At 34.3% G+C, this 22,891-nt stretch overlaps 1 protein-coding gene across 4 annotated transcripts; it reads left to right on the forward strand.

The window, feature by feature from the left end:
* The first annotated feature begins 488 nt into the window (after positions 1–488).
* On the forward strand, positions 489–17,934 carry ZRANB2 (zinc finger RANBP2-type containing 2). Of its 4 annotated transcripts, none has more exons than XR_006962687.1 (11): positions 489–577; positions 2,962–3,014; positions 3,106–3,214; positions 4,306–4,388; positions 8,759–8,835; positions 9,127–9,261; positions 10,361–10,530; positions 12,236–12,322; positions 14,238–14,396; positions 15,464–15,533; positions 16,083–16,177. XR_006962687.1 is itself a non-coding variant. In XM_047083219.1 (11 exons), the coding sequence occupies exons 1-10, from the start codon at positions 522–524 to the stop codon at positions 15,491–15,493; spliced, it is 963 nt and encodes a 320-aa protein (XP_046939175.1). In that variant the 5' UTR covers positions 489–521; the 3' UTR covers positions 15,494–15,533; positions 16,083–17,934. The 4 variants fall into 4 exon arrangements, 3 of the variants coding, with proteins under 3 accessions (XP_046939175.1, XP_046939176.1, XP_046939174.1); XM_047083219.1 differs by having other exon boundaries at positions 15,460–15,533; positions 16,083–17,934; XM_047083220.1 differs by having other exon boundaries at positions 15,464–17,934.
* The last annotated feature ends 4,957 nt before the right edge of the window (positions 17,935–22,891 follow it).

Raw genomic sequence — 22,891 nt, forward strand, 5'->3', positions numbered from 1 at the left:
AAATAAACGTTAAAAAAAATTTAAAAAAATAAATAAATAAAATAAAATAACTTCTACAAATACTTCACTAGTCCACCATACCTCACCCCCTAAACCTAGCCTAAGCAGCCCGCCATCCCAAACTCAAACCTGATTACAGCCACTTCCACCTCGGCTCCCTAGCTCCGCCCATCTGAGCGGAAGTATTTTCTTTTCGGGTCCTCCCGCCTGTAGGGGGCTCTCCGAGGCTTCCAGTGCCACGAAGGCCTCCCGCTTTGGCTGTCCCTGCGGCGCCTGTTAGTTTAGCTCCAGAGAATACATTTGCACTATAATTCCTTCGACCAGGAAACAGTCGCACAAGCATTTTAATTTAGACAATAACGTTCAAACTCAATCCCGGCCGAGTGTCCTCATTATCAAGCCTGGTGCAGTGGTGCGTCAGAATCAGGCGTCTTGGAGACAGCCCCGGAGTGCTGAAAGTCCCCTGCCCGCTTCCTCCTGCGAAGACGTAGCTGCGGGTGGCTGTGGTGGCGGCGTCCAAGATGTCGACTAAGAATTTCCGAGTCAGTGACGGTGACTGGATTTGCCCTGACAAAAAGTGAGTTCATGAAGGGTCCCGAATTGGGGCAGGGTTTAACGGTGGAGGCTTTCTTGGGTTGTTTCGGCGTTTTCCGTTTTTATGGTCTCCAGTACCACAGGCCGGGTTGAGAAGGCGAACCGCCGGCTCCCAGGCGGGAAGGAGGCTCCAGCCTCTTCTCGATGAGGTATTTCGGGAGCCTTTGTTTTGAGAATGTCTCCCAAGTTTCCTCGACATTAACTCTCCAAGACAGCCCCTCTTTCTCGAGAGCGAGATGGCCTGCCTTTTGCCCCCACACCCCACCCCCGCTTCGGCCAGGTTTCAGCGATAAGGAAATCTAGAGAGTCGTGGCCAGCTTGCTATTGGATCTGCCCCACGTGACTTTTTCCTGCAGAACTTTACTTTTGTTCGCGGGAAGCTGCTTTCTCGAACTCGTTTTTTGTTTTTTCATAATTCGCCTTGTTGTGTTTTTTTGTTTGTTTGTTTGTTTGCTTTTTAATTTCCGTTTTCTCCCGTACTGTTTATACTTGCCCCTAAACGCTACCCTTCTTGGATTTAGGAGATTCTGACTTTTTTCTCTAGTAATCTTTTATTTCCCCACGAGAATCGAACGTTTCGCCTGCTTAGAGCCGAAAGGCAGGAGGCCTGTGTTTCTGCTTGCCTGGAGATGCCTGCAGCAGAGAAGCACGTGTTTAGTGGTTCAGCCTTTTGACATTGCTGCTGAAGTCTGTGTGCTCTATTAAATTGCTAGATTATTTTGGAGGGTGCTCAAATACATGTACCTGTTTGGAAATTCATGGAAAGTAGTTGTCCAAAAATTGAACGCACAACTCACGTTCAAATAAAAGTCTCAGATTTCTTGTCCTTAGGCTAGCCAAAGATAAAAATTCACAGAGAAACTTTGAAGCAAATAAATGTGGGTTTAATTACAGTTCCCTTGCTTACAGATATGTAACTTTAAGTAGGTTATTTAACTCTACTAAAAAAAAAAATGATATAGAATAGCTCCCTTTCAATGAATATAGGATAGCATAGTGTGTAGAGCAATGAAATACAGCAGATACTCTTAATTGGTAGCTATTGGTTTTAGTTTAAGAGAATTAAATCATCTAATGTCCGTAACGGAGATTAAGTCCACATTTCCTCGGTATTTGACTTCTGACCACCTTGTAAGTAGTTTAAATGAAATATTGTGTTTATTTCATAACAAATTGATCGCCTATTTGCATAAAGATTAGGATGATCTGAAGGATCAGGTGTATCTGACAGTATTGAATGGTACCAATTCATATGCTATGAATACCATTGCTCAGTGGTAAATACTATTGAAACCATTCAAAAGGTATAGCACAACTTCTGATTTTAATGTTACTGATTGATTACTTGTACAATGATTTACCTTTGACAGTGTCATTAATGACAGCATACACAAATATTTGAAGTAGGTGTCTAAGTGCATTCAACTCAATTACAAAGATGAATAGAATATTTCTACAATGTGTATATTCCGATATGTATTTTCAAAGAAAAGTTATCAGTTTTTTTAAATTTAAGCTTTGTATATCACTCAGCATTTAACGTGGTTTTACCAATATGCAGATGCACTATCAAGACCATGTAAATGAACTTGATAAGTTTTTTGTTTACTTAAGTTTGCTGAATATAAACATAAAGTGACACTGTGTTACTCCTTATGTTGGGTTTATTGGTTGTGGTTGTTACTTTTTTCAACTAGGTTTCAGAGGTTTGGTAAATGCCCCTACACAACTCCCATTTCCTTATAGTTATTGAACCTGTGTATGTTTTTAGTCCATATAACGTATCATCTTTCCTTACCATTCTATCTTCTGCTTGTAAAAAGAGCATTTTATCAAGACCCATGAAGCTATATTCTCCCCACTGGTCCATCCTTAGGATTATGTATTTCTTATCATACTTAACACATTTTTGTATGTATTTCCTTATTTTCTATACTAGGAATTACTTTGAAGTTGTTTTGGTTTTGTTTCTAACTCTCTGGTGCCTCCTCAGTAATTGCTAAAGTGGATATCTCACTTCAGCTTTGCCAAGGGGATTTTGTTGTCATCGATCATATGTGCTAATAGAACACTGAAACACAGAAATCTTAAGCGACTTACTAGGATCACGTAACTAGATAGTGAAAGATTGGAGTTTCTTATCCTGGACTTTGGCTTAAATTTTATATTTATCTTTTATTTTTTCCACCTAAATTGTGATGATTTTTTTTTTCATAGTTAACATTGACATTAACATGACTGAGATGGTGTCAGAGAAGTTCTGGATGTAGGTGTATAGTAAGGAATCATTAAAAAGTTGTGTATAAAGAATTTAAAAAATTCTTCAGTTTTAAATCTCTTTCTAAATATCTTTTACTTTATTTTCAGATGTGGAAATGTAAACTTTGCTAGAAGAACCAGCTGTAATAGATGTGGTCGGGGTAAGCATTTAAGGAAGCTTCTTTTAAGACTGTATACAGATCATTTTTAAAATTTCCCCAGATTAATCATGTATCATTTTCCTATTTTCAGAGAAAACAACTGAGGCTAAGATGATGAAAGCTGGGGGTACTGAAATAGGAAAGACACTTGCAGAAAAGAGCCGGGGCCTTTTTAGTGCTAATGACTGGCAGTGCAAAACGTATGTGTTTTAAATTATCCACTTTTTCTTCCATAATAACATATCTAGCCACTACTTGTTAATATTTCCGATTCTTTGTCACATTGACAAACTTGAGGAAACCTTCTAAGTCAAAGATCTGTGTACTGTTTAGTCTGTAGCTGAAGTATAGAAGTTTAGTCTGTATAGAAGTATAAAGAACTTCTAAAAATTCTATTTTTTTAATGGTAGTATTAGTTTATACTATGATGGATTATGTATACCAGTAAATGAATGCTTAAGGTAAGCTTGCATTTCAAAAAAAGGATGAAGGGCTATTTAAAATCATCAAAGCCTACTTCTTTCTATTAAAAAATATGAAAACTTTTAGTTTCTATCATTAATGTGAAATACACTTCAAATTCATTTTGCCTGTTTACAGAGTAATTTTAGAATCATAAGTTGTGTGTCATAAATATCTGTAATTAGGCATTCTTAATATGTTTGATTTTCAAGTTCTGTATAGATATTTTTTCCAACTTCCATCTTTTCTGTTGTGCAGATGAATCAAATATATAAAAAAGGACTGAATCAGAAGAGGGCCATACATAAATTTCTGATCCTATATGGATTAAAATTGTACTGGAAAATTTTTTGTCAACAGATTAGGTCACTGGATTTGGTATGCTGTGAAATTTAGTGCTTGAACTGATTCCTCAAAAGAAAAAAATTTTTTTGACGTTATTTAGAAGGTATAAATAACTTTGCTGTCTTTTGAGGTAAATTTGGAGACTGAGAAATTAGTAAAACCTTTAATTTAAAAGGTGATTTTTCCCTCTAAGACATCAAAATCTGTGTATATATAATTTGTCTCCTATTTTTCAAAAAATGACAAAGGCACTCTTCATACTGTTTAGCTTTTGCTTCTGCTTAAATAGTTGTCTTTTGTTGGAATCCATATTTTCTCTTAGAAAATGTGCACTAGTACATTTTCTTTGTTTACATTATGCTTAATAAATATTTCTTTATGGTAGTGGTTTTATCCTAGTTTTTATTTTAAAATTCTAAACTGTCTAGAAATTAACTCTTTCTTGTGTTATAGTCTACTAATTTGGTATTTTTGCCTTCCAAAGGTGCAGTAACGTGAATTGGGCCAGAAGATCAGAGTGTAACATGTGTAATACTCCAAAGTATGCTAAATTAGAAGAAAGAACAGGTAAAATTCAATCACATTCTAACGAAATGACTTTAATTTTTTTAATGTTTATTTATTTTGAGAAAGAGAAAGAATCCCAAGCAGTCTCCATGCTGCCAGCACAGAGCCCAATCTGGTACTCAATCTCATGAACCAGGAGATCATAACCTGTGCCAAATCAAGAGTCAGATGCTTAACACACTGAGCTACCCAGGTGCCCCTAAGTGATCTTAAAAGAAATAAAATTTGAATTAGCAGTTCTGTCACCTTCTTATAAGAGTACAGTAATTGAGGATTCTGTCTGTTCTGCCCTTAGGTTTTTTTACCTTAATGTTTTTCTGCCATACACAAAGTCATTTTCTGTTTAACAGTATCACAGTTTACAGAGTATAGCATTAGAGAGCTCTGTGCTAACAAATAGTGAACATTAATAAGGGCAGAGGGAAGACTCACTAGCCCTTTAAGAATCATCTGGACTTGGCCCTTCTAGACTTTAGCAAATTCTTGTTTTCTTCCCCTCGTTCTTTTTTTAATTTTAATTTTTTGTGATACTGTCACATGTGAGAACATTATAACCTAATGTCCTAGATATTTTTCCTTTTGTAATCCTCAAATCCACCCTACTCTTCTCATTCTAAGCCTTTGTACTTATTGGACAGATTGAGGCCTTCTGAGGTTTCCTTTCTTTCATTCACCTCTTAAAGTATATATCTTATGTTTTTTTCATCTTTTTTCTGATAGTTTATTTTGTGTCCTTTTTAGGGCCATCCCTTTCTACCTGACCACAGAATGTTGGGGTTCTTCAAGACCCAGTCCCTCAGTTTTCTTTCTAAGTCCTAACTTTAAGTGACTTCAGCACACCATGATACCCAAATGTGTGTCTTCAGCTGAGACTTCTTTGACCCATATATCCAGCTGTCTATTCAACATCACCAAGTAAATGTCAAACTTATTATATCCAAACCGAACTCATGAGTTTCCCCCAGGACCTGGCCCTCTTCTAGTGATCTCTTTCTCATGATTAGTACCACGCACCATATGCTTGTTGCATAAGACAGAAACCTAAATGTCCTTCTTAGTAACTCCTTATCTCTCCTCTACTCCCCTCAAAATTCTTTTCCATGACTACCCTAGATAAGGATACCACTATATCTTGTCTTAGTTTCTGTCTGTACATACTCCCCTCCTGCCCAGTTGCAGCCAGAGATATTTTGTTTTCCAAACTAACAGCTCCATATGTTTAAAACAGTTTTCGGGTGTCTGGGAGGCTTAGTCAGTTGAGTGTTCAGCTCTTAATTTCATTTTAGGTAATGATCCCAGGGTCCTGGCATCTGGCCCCACATCAGACTCTATGCTGAACGTGGGCCCTGCTTAAGATTGTCCGTCTCTCCCTCTGCCCTTCTCCCCTGCTTGCTTGCTCACTCTCTAAAATAAAAATAAATAAAACTTTTGTTTTTAGGTTAAAGTCCAGAATCTTTAAGTTTTTTAAATTGTATTTCCAAAAAGCCTTTTATCTACTCATATTCTCTGACCTATTTTGTGATTTCTCCTTTAAAGTTGCACTATTGTAAGAGCAATAGTGTAACAACTAAAGTCCTGAAAGTTTGATACCTTCTCACTTTTTCTTTACTCATTTTTTTTTTTTTTTTTTTCCTTTCTGTGATTCTGTTGTCATGAGCCATTCCCACTTCCCTGGCTATAACCAGTTGTCTTTGCTGGTCGCAGTTGAAGTTGTGAAATAACCTATAGCATTGCTCTCTAGTGTCTCTACTATTTTTAGTAAGGAAGTCCAGGGTTCTGGAGAACATTTCCTAAGCCTGGGATAGTTTGTGAATAAAAGAAAACTTGATGCACTACTGAAAGATTGCTGACTTTGCATTATCACATTAAATAATTGTACAAATAATTTTGTACAATTCTTTTTTTTTAATGTTTATTTTGAGAGAGATCATGTGCACAAGTGGGGGAGGGGCAGAGAGAGAGGGAAAGAGAATCCTAAGCAGGCTCCATGCTGTGAGCGTGGAGCTCCAGGCAGGGCTCAAACCCATGAACTGAACCGTGAGATCCTGACTTGAGCTGAAATCAGGAATTGGACACTTAACCAACTGAGCCCCCCAAGCGCACCTGTTCTCCTAGTTTTTGAATAGTTACATGTTAGCAACGTCCTTGTTAAATTACTAGGTTTTTTTTTTCTGTAGCCCGTATGAGATGAGAATAGCTTTATATTTGCTATGATATTTATTTTAAAGTAATTGTCCTTACGTACCTATGCAAAATTATGTGTAACAGTTACGTACCTATGCAAAATTATGTGTAACAGTTAACGTCTAAATCTTGCCATAATTTATTTGCTGTATCATTTTTCAAGTATAGGTTACTAAATGTGAACAGAGAACTCTTAAAAGTCTGTTGGTGTTAAGTAGGGTTGTTTTAATATTTTCACATGTTCCATATATTAACAGTCTAGTTTATTCAGGCATTTTTCTGTACTACTGGCCTAAGGACAATCATGCTGTTGCATTATATTTGCTCACTTTGCTTTTTTTTTTTCCCTATGTGAATTATTTTCCATCTAGATCCTGTGGATTTTTTTTTTTAAGTTTTTCTCCTACTTTTAAGTATTTTGATGCTTATTAGATCTTTATCATTAGTTATCTCTTAAAATTTGTTGTTTATCAGAGTATTCATATCTTAATCTCAGGACATGTTGATGTAATAACTTTCCACAGAGTTTGTAATCTATAATTAGCGTTAAATGTGTGAGCTGTTTTCTTGAGGTTCAGCGTATACCCATTTGTACTTTTTGGTTTTTTATATTTGATTTCTGAAAAACTGGAGCCAAGATTTTACTAAAGAAAGTTGTAACTGTATTTAATACATTTCTCATTCGTATGTCATCCTTACAGAAACAAAAGAAAATTCTTGTATATTACAATTAAAATCCATATGGTCTCTGAAATAAGGTAGGAGGAGGAGGCAAGGAGTCATATTGCAATTATTTGAGAGATAAATACCGACACATTGCAGTTTTCGCTGGTACAAAGTATATTGAAAACAAGATTAATGTGATGTTTTTTTAAAGTTAAATTTATTACATTATTTTGTTCAGACAGTTAATGTACTTTCTATTTGTGACTGTCAGAAAAAGATGATAGGGTAAGTGATCATTTTTTAAATACCTGTGATTAGTAAATTTAAAGTCATACATCCTAAATTCTTTAAGAATACTTTTTTGTTTATAAATGTATTTAGCATTTTGCTGGTTCATGAAATCCTTAAATCCCAGAAACACTGACTTTATGTGCTGGTACTGCTCTGCAGTATGTGCAATAGTTAGATTATGTTGCTTTTGCCCACATACCTCTCTATTTTTTCAGTGGGAGATTTAGTTCAAAATTCCCTCACTTTCTCTAAAATTAACTTCACCTTCTCTTAAGCTTATGGGAAAAATCTCACCTAATTGTAGATGTTGGTTGTGACATGAAAGAATAGTGGTTTGCTGAACTTGATTAATTTTTAATAGAATATTTTCACTTTAAAAGTTTACTCGTTGGGGCGCCTGGGTGGCTCAGTCGGTTAAGCGTCCGACTTTGGCTCAGGTCATGATCTCGCAGTCTGTGAGTTCAAGCCCTGCGTTGGGCTCTGTGCTGACTGCTCAGAGCCTGGAGCCTGTTTCAGATTCTGTGTCTTCCTCTCTCTCTGACCCTCCCCCGTTCATGTTCTGTCTCTCTCTGTCTCAAAAATAAACATTAAAAAAAATTTAAAAAATAAAAAAAATAAAAGTTTACTGGTTAATTCAGAGAACCTGAGTGACTTTTAACAATACATTAAAAGCAATTGTATTAAAACCAATTTGGATGTCCTTTATTATGTCATTGTATTTGTATAATTAGGAATATTCCAAGCCCTAGCTACATTTTAGCCCACCAAAATTTCAATGCATCAAAAGATTTCAGACTATCTGCAACTGGTAATCTGTGAAATTTTGAGTCTGTGTTCTTAGCACACTCTTCCCGGAAGAATTATGATGAACTACAGAAGAAAGTCATTATGAAACTTGGTTATGGCAGAGATATGAATAGATGTTTTCCACCCATGTATTCCATACATAAGCTAAGTAATACAGGACATTTTGAAATTGAGAATGAGAAAAACTAGAAGTGTAGCAATAGGGCTTTTTCAGCTAAGGTATCTAACTTTGACACTGTTTTCTGTAGTGATGTTTTTTTAGTATGCTTTTTTTTAAACTAGTAATTTATTAGATAGGCAAATGTCATTGATGAGATTTTTCTTTTTCTCTGTTGCTTGGAGGTGATGTTGTTGGATATATATATTTTCGTTATTTTAATGAATTGTCCTAGGATAATAGTTTATGCCCCCTCCCCTTTTAGGTTATGGTGGTGGTTTTAATGAAAGAGAAAATGTTGAATATATAGAAAGAGAAGAATCTGATGGTGAATATGATGAGGTAAGCTATACATTAGTGTGCAGGTTGAATACAAATTAGAAAACCTGTTCAAAAATATTTTAACTGAGAAGGAATAATACTAAATGTATCTTATTTTTTATGAGTGTACTTTGAATCTTCTAAAGCAGCTTACCATTTTTTAAGTCATTATTGACAAATATATAATTGTTGTTAAAATTAATTTAAAAAAATACATATTGACCGAAACATATAAAAGTAATTTCTTAGGAAAAAATAGTGATTTTAAATATTTTCAGCTGACAGCAATATCATGAAATTTTTTTTCTCTAGTTTGGACGTAAAAAGAAAAAATACAGGGGGAAGGCAGTTGGTCCTGCATCTATTTTAAAGGAAGTTGAAGATAAAGAATCTGAGGGAGAAGAAGAGGATGAGGATGAAGATCTTTCTAAATATAAATTAGATGAGGTAAATGATTTCCTTGTCTTATTTGTTCTTAGTCTTTTTGGAGCTATGTTATAACATGAATCCTTTTGACGATCTTTGTCCCATAGTGAAGATTATGTTCTGTGTATTCATTAGTTCTCACAAGGGTTTTGCGCGTCCACTCTGTCAAGCACTATTCTAGCTCTGGAGATAGAGTAATAACTAAGAGCCACCCTTCTTTTAATGGAACTTAAATTCTAGAGGGGAAAGACATAAATGAACAAGATAATTTGGAAAGCAATTATGTTATAAAGACACATGGTAACAGATCATGAGAAGAGCTACTTTGGTTTCAGTGGATGGAGGATTTTTGAGGAGGTGAAATTTGAGCTGAGATTTGAATGATAGAATGATATTAGTTGCTGGCTACAAGAGCTGTGGTCAGAACACTTTCAGGCAGAGAACGTAAATAGAGGTCACTTAATAGGAAACAAACCAGCAATGTTAAAAAAAATTATACATAAGCCAGTGTGGTTAGAGCAGAGGGGAGAATGGTAAGGGGCACCACCATCAGCTGGTATTTATTCTCTGAGTCCAAAGTGTAAAGTTTTATGGCCTTATGTATAGATCCAGATTGAGGGTACACACTTTGAGGTCTGATCATAAGAGGCCCTCAAATGCAACTAAACAAATCAGCGTGGAACAATTTTTAAAGCTTGTAAGAAACAAATGAGGTATGTTTATCTGACCTGGTTCAGGGGGGTGACTGTCAGTATGTTGAGATGTAGGGGAGGCAGAATGGATTTCTAGAGTTAGGAAGACCACCTAAAGGTTATACTGTAATACATAGTAAAGAGGTTAAAATTGAAAATTTTTGACTGCTTACCTGGTAATACATTGTGACAGAAAAAGAGGAAATAAGTGTGATTTCTAGGATTACTTCTTTGGAATGTCTGAAATAACCAGTCTGTTTAGTTGAGATGAGGAATATAGTAGGCAGATTTTTAGGATTGAGGATTTGCTGAGATGTTGATGACATCACATATCCATATGGAGGTGTCCAATACAGAGGACTGTTTATCATTCCTTGTAGATAGCATTAATATCCAAATGTCTAAATAATTGACTGAATTTTTGTTAGGATGAGGATGAAGATGATGCTGATCTCTCAAAGTATAATCTTGATGCCAGTGAAGAAGAAGATAGTAATAAAAAGAAATCTAACAGACGAAGTCGCTCAAAGTCTCGATCTTCACATTCACGATCTTCATCACGCTCATCCTCCCCCTCAAGTTCAAGGTCTAGGTCCAGGTAAACGGGTACAGGTCAAGGGTAACACCAGTCAAAATGTCAGTATCTAACTTCTTTATTTATAAATTTTGTTTTTCTTGACTGAATAAGCTTTCCTTTTTATTTGAGATTTCATTCAAGTCAACTTTTATAAAATAATTTTTTCTTAGTGCCATGAAGTTATTGTCCAATATTTTCAGAAATGCAGAGTTTTAATATGAAACTTCCCTTGGTCCATTTTTATCACCATGCTTTTTATTAAAATAGATTTTTAAAAATTCATTTAAATTATTATATATAGTGCTACTTGATTAAATAGGTAGTTTACATTTAGAAATTTGTAAGTAAATTTAAGATTTATATTTTTACTAATGATGTTAAAGGCTAGTGTAGAAATTTTCTAGACCCTAATTAAATCATTGCTTGCTATACAATATTTTAATGATTTGATAGAGGTATTCTGAATGAAGGAGCCGGTTCAGCCATATTAGTTATATTGGCTTAATGCTCATTATCTTGAGATGTCCAGGAAAAAGAAGATTTAGTTGGTGTTGTACTTGAATATTATTTTGTTAGTAACATAAAATTTTAATATTACCTGGTTGTGTAGTCAACAATGAAAATTCAAGTGAGTAAAAGCAGTATCCTTGAGTAAACAATGTTCCCATGAACAATTCCTGTTCATGATCCAGTGAAATCATGGGCAGTGGATTTTAATGGTTTTTAAGGGTCAAAATATTAGCTAATTGAGCACTTAACAGATAATTTGGGGGACACCTGGGTGTCTTAGTCTGCTGAATGTCTGACTCTTGATTTTGGCTCAGGTCATAATCCCATGGTTGTGGGATCGAGCCCGGCGTTGGGCTCTACACTTAGCTTAGAGCCTATGATATTCTCATTCTCATTCATTCATTCATTCATTCATTCATTCTCTCTCTCCCCCTCCCTCCCCCTCCCTCCTCCCTTATCTCCCCCTCCCCCCATCTCCCTGCCCCCCCCCCGCCCCCATCCTGCACCATCCCCCGCTTGAGTGCACATGCATACCCATTCTCTAGAAAAGAAAAATTAGATAAGTTTTTATTTGAGCACTATAAAGCCTGAAAGCTTACAAAAGTAATTATAAAGATAGTAATTTTAAGATGTCAATAGTAATCTTTTTCTACAAAGTATTATTTTAAGGGATAAATTAAAGGTAATATAATTACCAAAGACAGGATTGTTAATGTATTTTCTTTTTAATTCTTTAACCTTTGAGTAGATAGAAAAACAGTTAAACATATACATGTCATCATACTTACAGTATCATACTAGCTAGAGACTGAGGAAACAAGGAATTTTCTAAGGGAAATTGATAGAGATGTATCAGAGAAGTTAAATTATAAACAGCATTCAAAATTCCTGGATGTGTAAGTCCTAGGAAAGTATTCAATGTTAATGAAGTGAGATAATGCTTAGTGTTTTTATTTGTACAATTTTGAGTGATTTTTAGAGCAATTTAGTCAAACTTGGGAAGTGATAGTTGGTTTTCTTTTTAAATGTTAGCTTAAGTTTTGGCATAAGTATTTAAGTAATATTACCTTAAAATATTTTGTTCTGAAAATGTGTATCTCAAATAGTTGTCTTTTTATATGAAAATGAACTCTAATATACATTTTTCTTTCAGTGTTCATATCACGAAGTTCATTTAAGTGGTCCTGGAAAAAAAAATCCTTCCATGTTGTTCCAGGTCCCGTTCAAGAAGCTCTTCCAGTTCGCAGTCAAGATCTCGTTCCAGTTCCAGAGAACGTTCGAGATCTCGTGGGTCGAAATCAAGGTGAATGAGGTAGCATCTCTCTGTAAAGCAGAGAGAAAAAATATTTAAGGCTGCAGAAGGCGTTGCTGCTTTTTTTCCTCTTATTTTGCTTCTACTTGTCAATTTTATTTTAGCATTAGAAACTAATGCACTTGCCTCGGCTTAATTTTCTCACCATGAGATGTTTCCATTGCCAGCAGTGTGCCAAGACATTCCCATGATTGAATTAAGACTGCTATTTTGCATTATGCAAGGTTTGTTATTTTTGTACTAGCTAAAATGTGATGAAATAGGAAGATGGAGCAGAGTCTTTATCACCAGATCTCTAGTAAAGTTATGTTTGCAGTAATTCAAATAAAATTACAGATATGCAGAGAAAAAGTTCACTGTGTTTTTGAAAGGAAGAAAATTAACCTTGCCTCAAAACAGATTGTTTTGTAGGGCAGTTGTTTCAATATTTGCAGAAACTATTTTGTCATTTATATCAGATAAAGTTTCTGGAATGTCTTGTACCCATTTCTATTTTTTTGTAATATTAACACTATTATAAAAATTATAAATATAAAATTTTACACAAACACTATGTCTAGAACAAGCACTCCTCTTGAATTCTACAGACGAAGGAAGTATGGTTGGTTAGTCAGGTAGGATGTGGTCTTAGGTAATCATTACTGTTAACTTCAGGTTGCATTTAGTTTGACCGGTAGAGGGAAGCAGTTTGTGAAGAAGCAAATGAAACACTAGTCTACTTCCTTAAAAGTGTTTTTTTAAACTTAGTAAAAATATGCTGCCTTTTTTTTAAGTTTTGATTTATTATTTAAAGCATCTAACAAGAATAAGAAAATGACTAAAATTCCACTTCTGTGGAAATTAACCCTGAATCATAATGGTAGTTCTTTTGGTAAAAATGCTATTTAATAGAGCCAAATCTGTAGCATTAGAGCACAACTGCAATTTAACATTAAAGGAAGAATGATATGCAAACTTGTATTAAGCCAGTACAAAATGGAGAGCAAATGAGTTTATTGTTATTGTGTATTATCATTGTGTTAGTACTTTTATTTGAGTGCTTCTTAGGTGAAGATCTTTAAGTCCTAGTTCCATTTGGGAAGTACTAGAATTAAGATTTACAGAACAGCCTTCATATTCTTCCCAAACATTTTTTTCATTGCTTATAACTTTCCAAAGAATTCTCCTTTTGGGCTTTCTGATTTTATTTTAAGCCCAAAGGTGAATTTTTTGGGAAGTTTGAGCTAAATTCCTTCAACCAAAATATGTAAACGAAGAAAAAAATTTGCATTTAAACATTTGCACATTTACTTCTACCTGAAACATGTGAATGTCAACACTTCATACTTCATGAATAGTATTTCTTCATAAAAATATTGTTAATATAAATCAAAGTTTTAAAGTTACTCATTTTATTTTATTTTTTTGATTATTTGGCAATTGAATACTGTTTTCTCATTTCTGTCCCCTATCCTTGCCTTTTCTAGAGCAACTTAATAAGTTGCGTAATTCCACAAGGAATTGTAATGTTTATTTTCCTCGGGAATTTGTATATAACCTACATATTTTTTTCCCAAATGGGAGAATGTATTTTCTAGTCATAAAGTCATGCAAATGCAATTACCTTTTGGTTTTGCTATTTATGTATACTTTAAAATGATAGCCTCAAGTTAAAAAAATTCTGCTTTAGTTATAAGTGATAAACACTTAGAATGTTAAAAAAAAAATGATGTTAAAGTAATTGTACTTAAGTAGAATTGTTTTCGTGATTGAACCAGAAGTCTTCTGTTGAGTATGCAGTAAGTATTCCTTCTTATAAAATTTTCAGTTATAAATCCTATTTGTTTATTTTTGGAGCTGTTAGCTGAACGATCTGCCTCATTTCTTCTTTTAATGAAATGTTTGATTTGTTTCTCAATCAATGAAGATCCAGCTCCAGGTCCCACAGGGGCTCTTCTTCCCCACGAAAAAGATCTTATTCAAGTTCATCATCTTCTCCTGAGAGGAACAGAAAGAGAAGTCGTTCTAGATCTTCTTCACCTGGTGATCGCAAAAAAAGACGAACAAGATCACGGTCACCCGAAAGGTTTGGGTTTCTGTAGAAATAAGAATGGGTGTTCTTAAGTGTGTTTAATAGATTAAACTTTCTAGTCAAGGATTAGATTTTCATTATCTCCTTTGTTCCAATTTTAAATTACACTTTTCAACTTTGAACTTCAAAACATTTATTACTTTGTTTATCGTGTGTGCTTTGATCAGGTTGCTTAGAAAAGTTGTAGATCAAACCACTCTTCCACTATCTGATCATTTTATTGTTTAAATTTTTATTTTTGCATATGATTATTATAGCCAACTCTCGGTTATTTCTGTCTTTTAAGATTATAATTCAGAGGCTGTATGTTGAAGTAATTTAGAAGTTAACTTTTAAACGTATTTATGATTTTAATTTTCTATTAAATATAAATAGAAATCTGGGGCCTCTAGTAAAAAAAATTAACCTTTTCAGATCATTGGAAATCTATTCTCAAATATGTATAAATGCGTTTCCACGGCAAATTATTGTTTTATGCCCTTTATAAAGATATAAGGAAGTTGTTCTTGTAGCTAATACATTTTTCATCTTGGCAGTCCAAATCTTTTCTACCTTTTTTTAAGAGAAAGACCTTTACTAGATCACTTTATCGGTATTGACATCTTTAAAATTTGTAGAGTGCAGATGTCATCTGTCCGCCATTTTTGCAACAGGCTAATTACTCAGTTTTTAACTTTCTCTACATTCTCAGTATCTAATTATGTAGGCACTTTTAATGATTTCTTTTTGTAATCTTTGCCAATTTTCCATATCCTTTCAACTTGTGAAAATAAGGATTAAGTAGTCTCATTATTGCTGGGTTCAGCGGTAGGATTACCTCATGATTCCTTCTTGTACAGAATTATTAATTCTCCACATTTTGAAGTTTAGATATTAAGGTTACACACAACTAGTGTTGTTTATGTGCGTTTGTTCTTTTGTAAGACAATTACTCTGTACTTGAGTGAAACTCATTCTGTTGCTTTCTTACCACTCTGCAAATTTTTATCTTAGCCACATATAATCCCCCTAGTTTGTTGTCATCTAAACTTAATGAACATGTTCTCTATTCCATAAGCCAGGTGATTGGTGAAAACACTAAACAACCCTGAGCCCAGGGCCAACCCCTCGGAACACCACTACTTTACCCAGGTTGATATATTGACTTATTCATATTAGCTGCATGAATATAACCCTATAACTAATTGTACAATCATCTTGTGTGACCTAGATTTCCAAAACGTAATTATTTATGAATATATAGTCTCATACACAGAAGCCTTGCTGTATTTGTTTTACATATAGACTTACCACACTATATAGTGTATCACAGGGATTGATTTTAGTCACACTTCCATTACCAAGTTTATATGCCTTTGTTATATATTATCTGTAATTTTACACATTTTTGCAAGGCTTTCCTTCATTATCTTAAATAATTGAGAGGTGGCTATATCTTGAAAGGAGAAGATACTTGTAAAATATAGAGAATTTTAAATTACGGTTATGCTATTACTGGGCTCACATCCAACATCTGAACACTAGTTAATTTTATGTGTATAAGTTTGTATCTTATATTTTAATTATTCTTTCTGTCAGCATAATGAGGTTTTATTTTTTATATTCTCACAGTCTTATGAATGAATGCTGATAACAGCTCTAGCTTACTAGATTATCTGCTTTCTCCATTATGTCTTACAGGCACCACAGGTCATCTTCTGGATCATCCCATTCTGGTTCCCGTTCAAGTTCAAAAAAGAAATAATGTATTAAAATTTACATCTAAAAAAAAAAAACAGTACAGTGCATGAAGCATATTTTTTAAGGAGTTGGTGTCTTACTTGGTCAGAAGTGCTAAAACTGCTAGTAGAGGTGCATGCCTTTCATTGCTTTTCACAACAATACAGCTGTGTTTATTTGTGAAATTAAAAGTAAATAGTATTTTAAGCCATAATGTCCTAAAATAGATACTCTATTTATCATTCATTATTTACAACTATTTCATTTAAAACCATTTCAGCTGTGACAGAGTACTTTGTTTCCTAATTTGAACTCTTGTTTTTTCATTTCGGAATATGAACTATTGACTGAAGACAGGATAACCTAGGCTTGCCTGAACTTTGGGCATGGAGGCAAGACTGTGGTAAAGTAGTTGGATACAATCTGTTTATGTTAATTGGGAAAAGGAGTCAACCTGTTCCTATGAATCTATGTCAAAGGGATTCCTATCACAAAAAGTAAAACTAGTTGAAAACAGCCAACTGGAAACTTTCTCATTTTGAAATTCCCTATGCTGAGGGTGCCTTAGAATCTTTGTCTCTCTTTTATCCAGTTTTACTTTTTTGTACCACCACATTTAATGAAGAAAAAAAATCTTGTGAATTTCAGAAGGAAAGGGGTGTTATTCATTTTCCCTTTCCTGACAATAATTTTGAGCAAAAATGTCAAACAGGTTCCTCTCTTTACTGATATTGATGAGAAAAACATCCATTTCAAAATGTTTTTATCTTAATATTTTAAGAAGCTTCATGTGATATCTTTTAAAAACCCGGTTATCACATATGGTAGTATCGATAAAGTTAAGCCGTAGTTAATGAGGAACAAATTGAAGTATATTTCTTTGGGTGAAAGATCAGAGAGATTGTGAATTTAAATGAACATTATTTGCCTTGAGATGTTCAAACACTGCATAAAATTTTCTTCTGAGTAACAAATGAATGCTTACTTCTGCATGACATGCAGAAATACTTATTGTTCCTATTCACTTGAAATTACTTATGGCTTAAAATACAGAGTTCGTTTTATTTCTCAAAGTCTGGTCACTTGAGCTACATTTTGTCCTCTGGTTTAAAAACAAAAAGGTTTCTTCTCTTAACAGTATCTTCAGTGACAATGCAAGGTAAGTATGTTAAGGGAAATCGACAAATTGTGCTTGGGGACTTTTTGTCATGGGGATCAGTACCCACATTTTGTTTTTGTTTTCCTTAATTTTAAATTATTGTCTACTGCAATTAAAAATTTTAAAGTTTTAAGGTTATCTAGTAGACAGACCAAACAAAATTATTTGTTTTTTACTTTAAAATGAGTGATTTTTCTCTTCAGCTGATCTAAAGATGAAAGCAAAATATCTTATGTAGAAGTATTTTGATAATATTTTTACAATGAACTTCCCCTTGTTTTTTTATGTCTTAATTTTCTTTGCTGCATTTACTGTAGGTTGCACAAGAACTTTTACTCTCTTGTATTGTGCCTCAGACTTCTTGAAAGTCCACCTTCTAAATTTGCCCAGATGATCTTCTAGAGTCTACATGTTACCATTGGTTTATTCTTGTGCTTTCTGTATTTGAAACTTTGGCTGTACTAAGCAAATGCAAGGTTATAAATTTAGCTGATAGTTTACAGACAATTCAGATGATTATGATTTCATTTGGTTTAACTAAGCTGTACTAGTTCATTTCATGAAGAAATGATGCTGTAGACAAATGTAAATAAAGCTGTGAATCAAGCATCAAGTGGCATTTGTGAGAAATAAATTAGAATTTTTAAGCTCTGAGTTAATGTTTATTTTTAAGCAAATCAGTCTTGTTACATTTGATTATGCATTGTAAATTCTTTATATTCACTTATCTTTCTGTAACATCACGTTATATTTAGGAGTTCTTGGTTTAAAACATTCCAAAGCTATGATCAGTTACAGCCATGGATACTCGAAATTCTTGTGACTTTTTTTAATTGAGAATACCCAAATTGAATGTTTCCTATCAACAACATCCCACACTGCATTTCATGTGGTAAAATAGCACTCCATAGTGTGCTTCTTGAATTCTTTGTAAAACTGTGACTTTATAACACTCAATAACTTTTAATTAGTAAGTTTTCTTAAGTTCTCATTTAGAATCCTTTCATTTAAATAATATGTGCATGGTATCTGGTAATGTTTTAAGTTCAGGGCAAGCTCTAAAATGTAAGAAAAACCATCTCTCGGTGCAGTTATAAAGGTAAAAAAGTCTTTGTTTCACATCTCATCTTTTGTATTCTGGCATCCACAGCCATTGTTGTAGATATTGATAAGAAGGCAGGGAATTTCTCCACTCAGCCCTGTTTTTTGATACAGTCCTGAGATGTGTTCACATTACCTTTTAGCATTCCTGAACTGGAAATTTTATTATTTCTGGAAAATAGAGTGGATGGTTTCAGTTAAGACAGTTTAGGGTATGTAATAAATGTACAGGCATTATATAATTCTTCCTGCCACTTTTAGACATGGTTGTGTATCTTGTATTTTACAAAAAGGAAGGTTACAACTTAAGGACATTTAAAACTTGCCCATGGGAACCGCAGAAGTTGCTAAATAGGAATTTACTTTCAAGTCTGATGGCAAATTTCAGTATTCTCTCTCATAACCAAAGCCAAAATGGTCAGATGTTTTTTAATGTAGTGATGTGGTAAGATGGTATTAATTTCAGTCATTGTTTGTAGGTAGGCAGATCAGATAGACACCAATTTTATAACTAGATTTACAGAAAAGCTGCAGAAATTGTACAGTTCCAGTATACCCCCACCCAGTTTTCAACCATCATTAACACATTACCACACACTTTTGACAAAACTAAGAAACCAATATTGAATTATTACTATTGATTACAATCCAGATTTCATGTGAATTTCACCATTTTCCATTACTCTGTTTAGGATTCAGTCCAGGATACCACAGTGCACTTAGTTGTCCTATCTCTGCAGTCACCTGTGGTTTGACAGCTTTTCATTCTAACTTGACAGTCTTGAGGAGTATTGGCTGGATGTCCTGGCGAATATTCCCCTATTCTAAATTAATCTGTTTTTTTTCTTGTGATTAGAATGGGGGAGTTGGAAAGAATATCAGGGAAAGTTACTTTCTCATCAAGTATCTGGTACATAATATCCAAATTTGCCCAAATTCATCATTGTAGTTAGTATTTTTCCCTTACCTACTCCATCCTTTGGAAGCAAGTTACCAGGTACAGCCCACCTTCAGAGTAGGGATCAGGGAACTGAACTCCACATCCTGTTGGGGAGGGCTGTCCTCTCACTTGGAATTTGTTTGTAAAAAAAAAACCTCATTTATATTTGTATGGATTCATGCATATTTCTTTTATACTTTAGGTCATAGGCTAATGCTATGTTATTTTATTGCTCAAATCGTTCGAAGCTTTGGCCTGGGAAGTTCTTTGATACTGGGTTTTTGTTGGTATGCTTCCATTCTCCAATAGAACAACAGAAAGTAAATGATAGAGGAGGGAGGGAAGAAGTGTTGGAAAGGTATCATCAAATAGGTGAGGGAATGGGATCTAGATCCATCATGGTGGGGTGAGGGTGGGAGGACTTGACCTTCAAAAAGAGTTTTGACAATTAGTATCAGGAGGGATGGATCCAGGTAGCATTAAGGCAAATTTGTAGTCATTGAGAGTGACTAGTAAACAGTATGGTTTCTTTTCATAACATTTGCACACATTTGTAAAAAAACATTTATAATAAGTAATAGTTATTAAATGTATGTATTTAGCAAAATAAAAGGTACTAGTGTAAGAAAAATATTTATAATAACCAGGTAAATTCCTAAGTACTTGAATGATTAAAATATATCTAGGAAGCTTATGAGGAAAGCTACATAGTATTCAAGGATGTAAAAATACCTGGGTTTGAAGCTAAAAGGATATAGGACAGCCCTTTTCCCATTACCTTAATTTAGTGGGGGAGTACTTATAAATATTTTATGGTAGAAATAAAGTCTGATAAAAATGGGAAGAATTAGTCTTGCCTGGATGAAAGCAAAATGCTTTACAGGAATTGACTTCAGTAGTCCTGAAGGAAGGAGATGGTTTGTAGATGAATGTGAGCTAAATGGTGAAGGCTCAAGTTTTGATCATGTTTTTAGAGGACCAAAAGTAACCATGGCTGTGAGAAACCTTGGAGAGAAGGAACCTCTTGATTTGTCAGGATTAAACTGGACCACATTGAACATTGACTGAAAACAGTGAGTTACAGTGATGTACTGAGAGCAAGCATTTTGTATTTACCCCCAAAGATGAAACAGTCATAGCCTATTATCAACCTCATCACAAAGGCTGGGTATCTCCCACCTGGATGTAATAGGAAGTAAAGTTGAATGGGTATGATCCAGGGGTAGAATTGACAATGAGATTTGATGTTTATCTTCTGGAGTGAAACTTCCTGATTTGAATTTTTACTTTATGGTAGCTGTATCACCCTGGGAATGTTCATTGTGCCTGGTACATGAGTACACAGCGAATACTGGCATTTTTGAGTCTGGTAAGCCAATTAGGTAGCAAATAAGTAGCAAACTGTTTCCTCTGCATTTGAAAGATTTGATGTCTTATATGAGCAAAAGTGGAAAGAAAAGGAAATGTCAGGATTTATAAAGAATTTACATGTAAAAAATCTTGTTCAAGGATTACAAAGACTGATATTTAACACATTGAAAATTTTAGGCACACCATTGGACTTTTGTCATTAGTGCCATTTTGATTGCATTTGCTGGGACTTTTTGAATCAATATGATCTCTTCATTTTAAGATCCCTAATTTTTTTTCATCATTGGATGAGTTAGCACAGACCTTTTAGAGGGTAATTTGTCAGTATCAATATTTAGAATACAACCAAAGAATTGTGTTATTCAATTATTTACATATGTTGATTGAGTCTGCTGCATGCCTGACAGTGAACTAACTAGTTAATGACTAGATGGTAAAACACCAAGGTATTCTAGTGAATCTATCAAAACTAAGAAAACAGAATAATGACAAATTTTGATGAGTACCATGAAGTAAATGAGTGGTGGGTAGAAGACCTAAAGGTCAGAGAGAATTGGGAGAATAATTCCTGAAAGATCTATACCAGAGTTGCTAAGTTTATGCTAACATGATAACCTTAAGGCTGGTGTAAGGCATAATGAGTAAAAAAATGAAGTGGTAGAGGTAGACACTCTTATCATGCAAAGCCGCTAGGCCATAGAAAATAATTTAAATAGATTCTACAAACAGTTGGGAAATACTGAAAGGTTTGTAATAGTCCTAGTTAGCTTTAAGCAAATTTGGCTACTTCTTGGAGAACGGATTAGAAAGACCTACTTTATGGGAAAAGAATAGAAGGCTTGCTTAAGCAGATTACAGCATTTGTGTAATCGGTGTAGTCCTAAATTTGGAGTTATGTGAGTAATGTATTGGGCTTAGAACATGGAAGTAAGATTACAACATTAACACAAAAGGAAGACGGTAAGTGATTTATTTAGTTTTTATATTAGACTGTGCATGCACATGAGTAGGGGAGGGGCAGAAAGAAAGGGAGGGAATCCTAAGCAAGCCCTGTGCTATCAGTGGGGAGCTTAATCTGCGTTTTGATCTCTTGAGCTAAAATCAAAAGCGGGATGCTTAACTGAACCATCCAGGTGCCCCCATGAAGGTAAGTGATTTAAACCATTAAAAGATTCATTTCTCAAGAAATAGTAAAAGTACTAATTTAAGGTAAACTTTCACAGTCAAGCATTTCAATTTCCACAATAACCCCGAAAGGTACAAGAAGTTAATAACAGGATAATAAAACTTTAATAATTCTAAAAGAGGTTTTCTTAAAGAGAAAAACATGAAATACAACAATAGGCTAGCTAAACTACCTGTAGTTAAGTGAAAATGGATTATACACCCCAATTATATGTTGTCACACTGGATTAAAATTCACAAAAAGCCCATTATAGCTATAAGTTACGCATTCAGAGTAAGAACACAGGTTGAAAATAAGGTGGAAAAAAGTTACCAAGCAAATACCAGTATGTGGCAATATTAATACAAACACAACAGACTAAGCTAGTATTAGAACAGGAACTGTATAGTGATAAGAGTCCATTTAACACTAATGTCACAAACTTGGAAGTGCACTTCAGCCCTGGCTTCTCTTAAAGCATTCCATATCAACGTCTAAAGCTTCAAAATGTTAGGACTGACAGGGTGAATAGATCTGTGTATTTGAAAATCATAATACCTTTCTCTATGAAGAAAAAGCTTTATGAATAAACATGATCAAGTAGACCTACTTGGTTATTGTAAAACATTACATCTAACAACTGCACATAGAATATTTACACGTAGGCTATTGAGCCATACAACAGTTCTCAAAGGATTTATAGTACAAAATACATTCATTGACCAGTGGAATTAAACAGACTCAATAGCAAAACTAGAAAATAATTAGGATTTAACATCCCCATATGGCAAGGAACAAGTGATGGAAATTTAAGATATTCTGAATGGTAATGAAAATATCCTCGAGATTCCGCTAAAGCACTACTTAGAGGGAAATGTGTAATTTTGAAACCATGTATTAGGAAAGAAGCTACACCAATATCTACGTTTCCATGTCAAGAACATAAACAGATCAAACATAAAGTAGAAAGTGAGAAAACAAAACTAAGCAGAGAACTTTTGCTTCATGACAAGATTTATCCTTCCACCCAAAAC

The sequence above is a fragment of the Lynx rufus genome, unplaced genomic scaffold (assembly GCF_022079265.1).
Source record: "Lynx rufus isolate CCGP_SWC_20201006 ecotype Redwood Valley unplaced genomic scaffold, mLynRuf1.p SCAF_2, whole genome shotgun sequence".
Classification (NCBI taxonomy): domain Eukaryota; kingdom Metazoa; phylum Chordata; class Mammalia; order Carnivora; family Felidae; genus Lynx; species Lynx rufus.

Coding starts and splice junctions, on each gene's coding strand:
- ZRANB2 (XM_047083218.1), top strand. CDS start 522: ATGTCGACTAAGAATTTCCGAGTCAGTGACGGTGACTGGATTTGCCCT. Junction 578..2,961: donor TGGATTTGCCCTGACAAAAA/GTGAGTTCATGA, acceptor CTTTATTTTCAG/ATGTGGAAATGTAAACTTTG. Junction 4,389..8,758: donor TAAATTAGAAGAAAGAACAG/GTAAAATTCAAT, acceptor CTCCCCTTTTAG/GTTATGGTGGTGGTTTTAAT.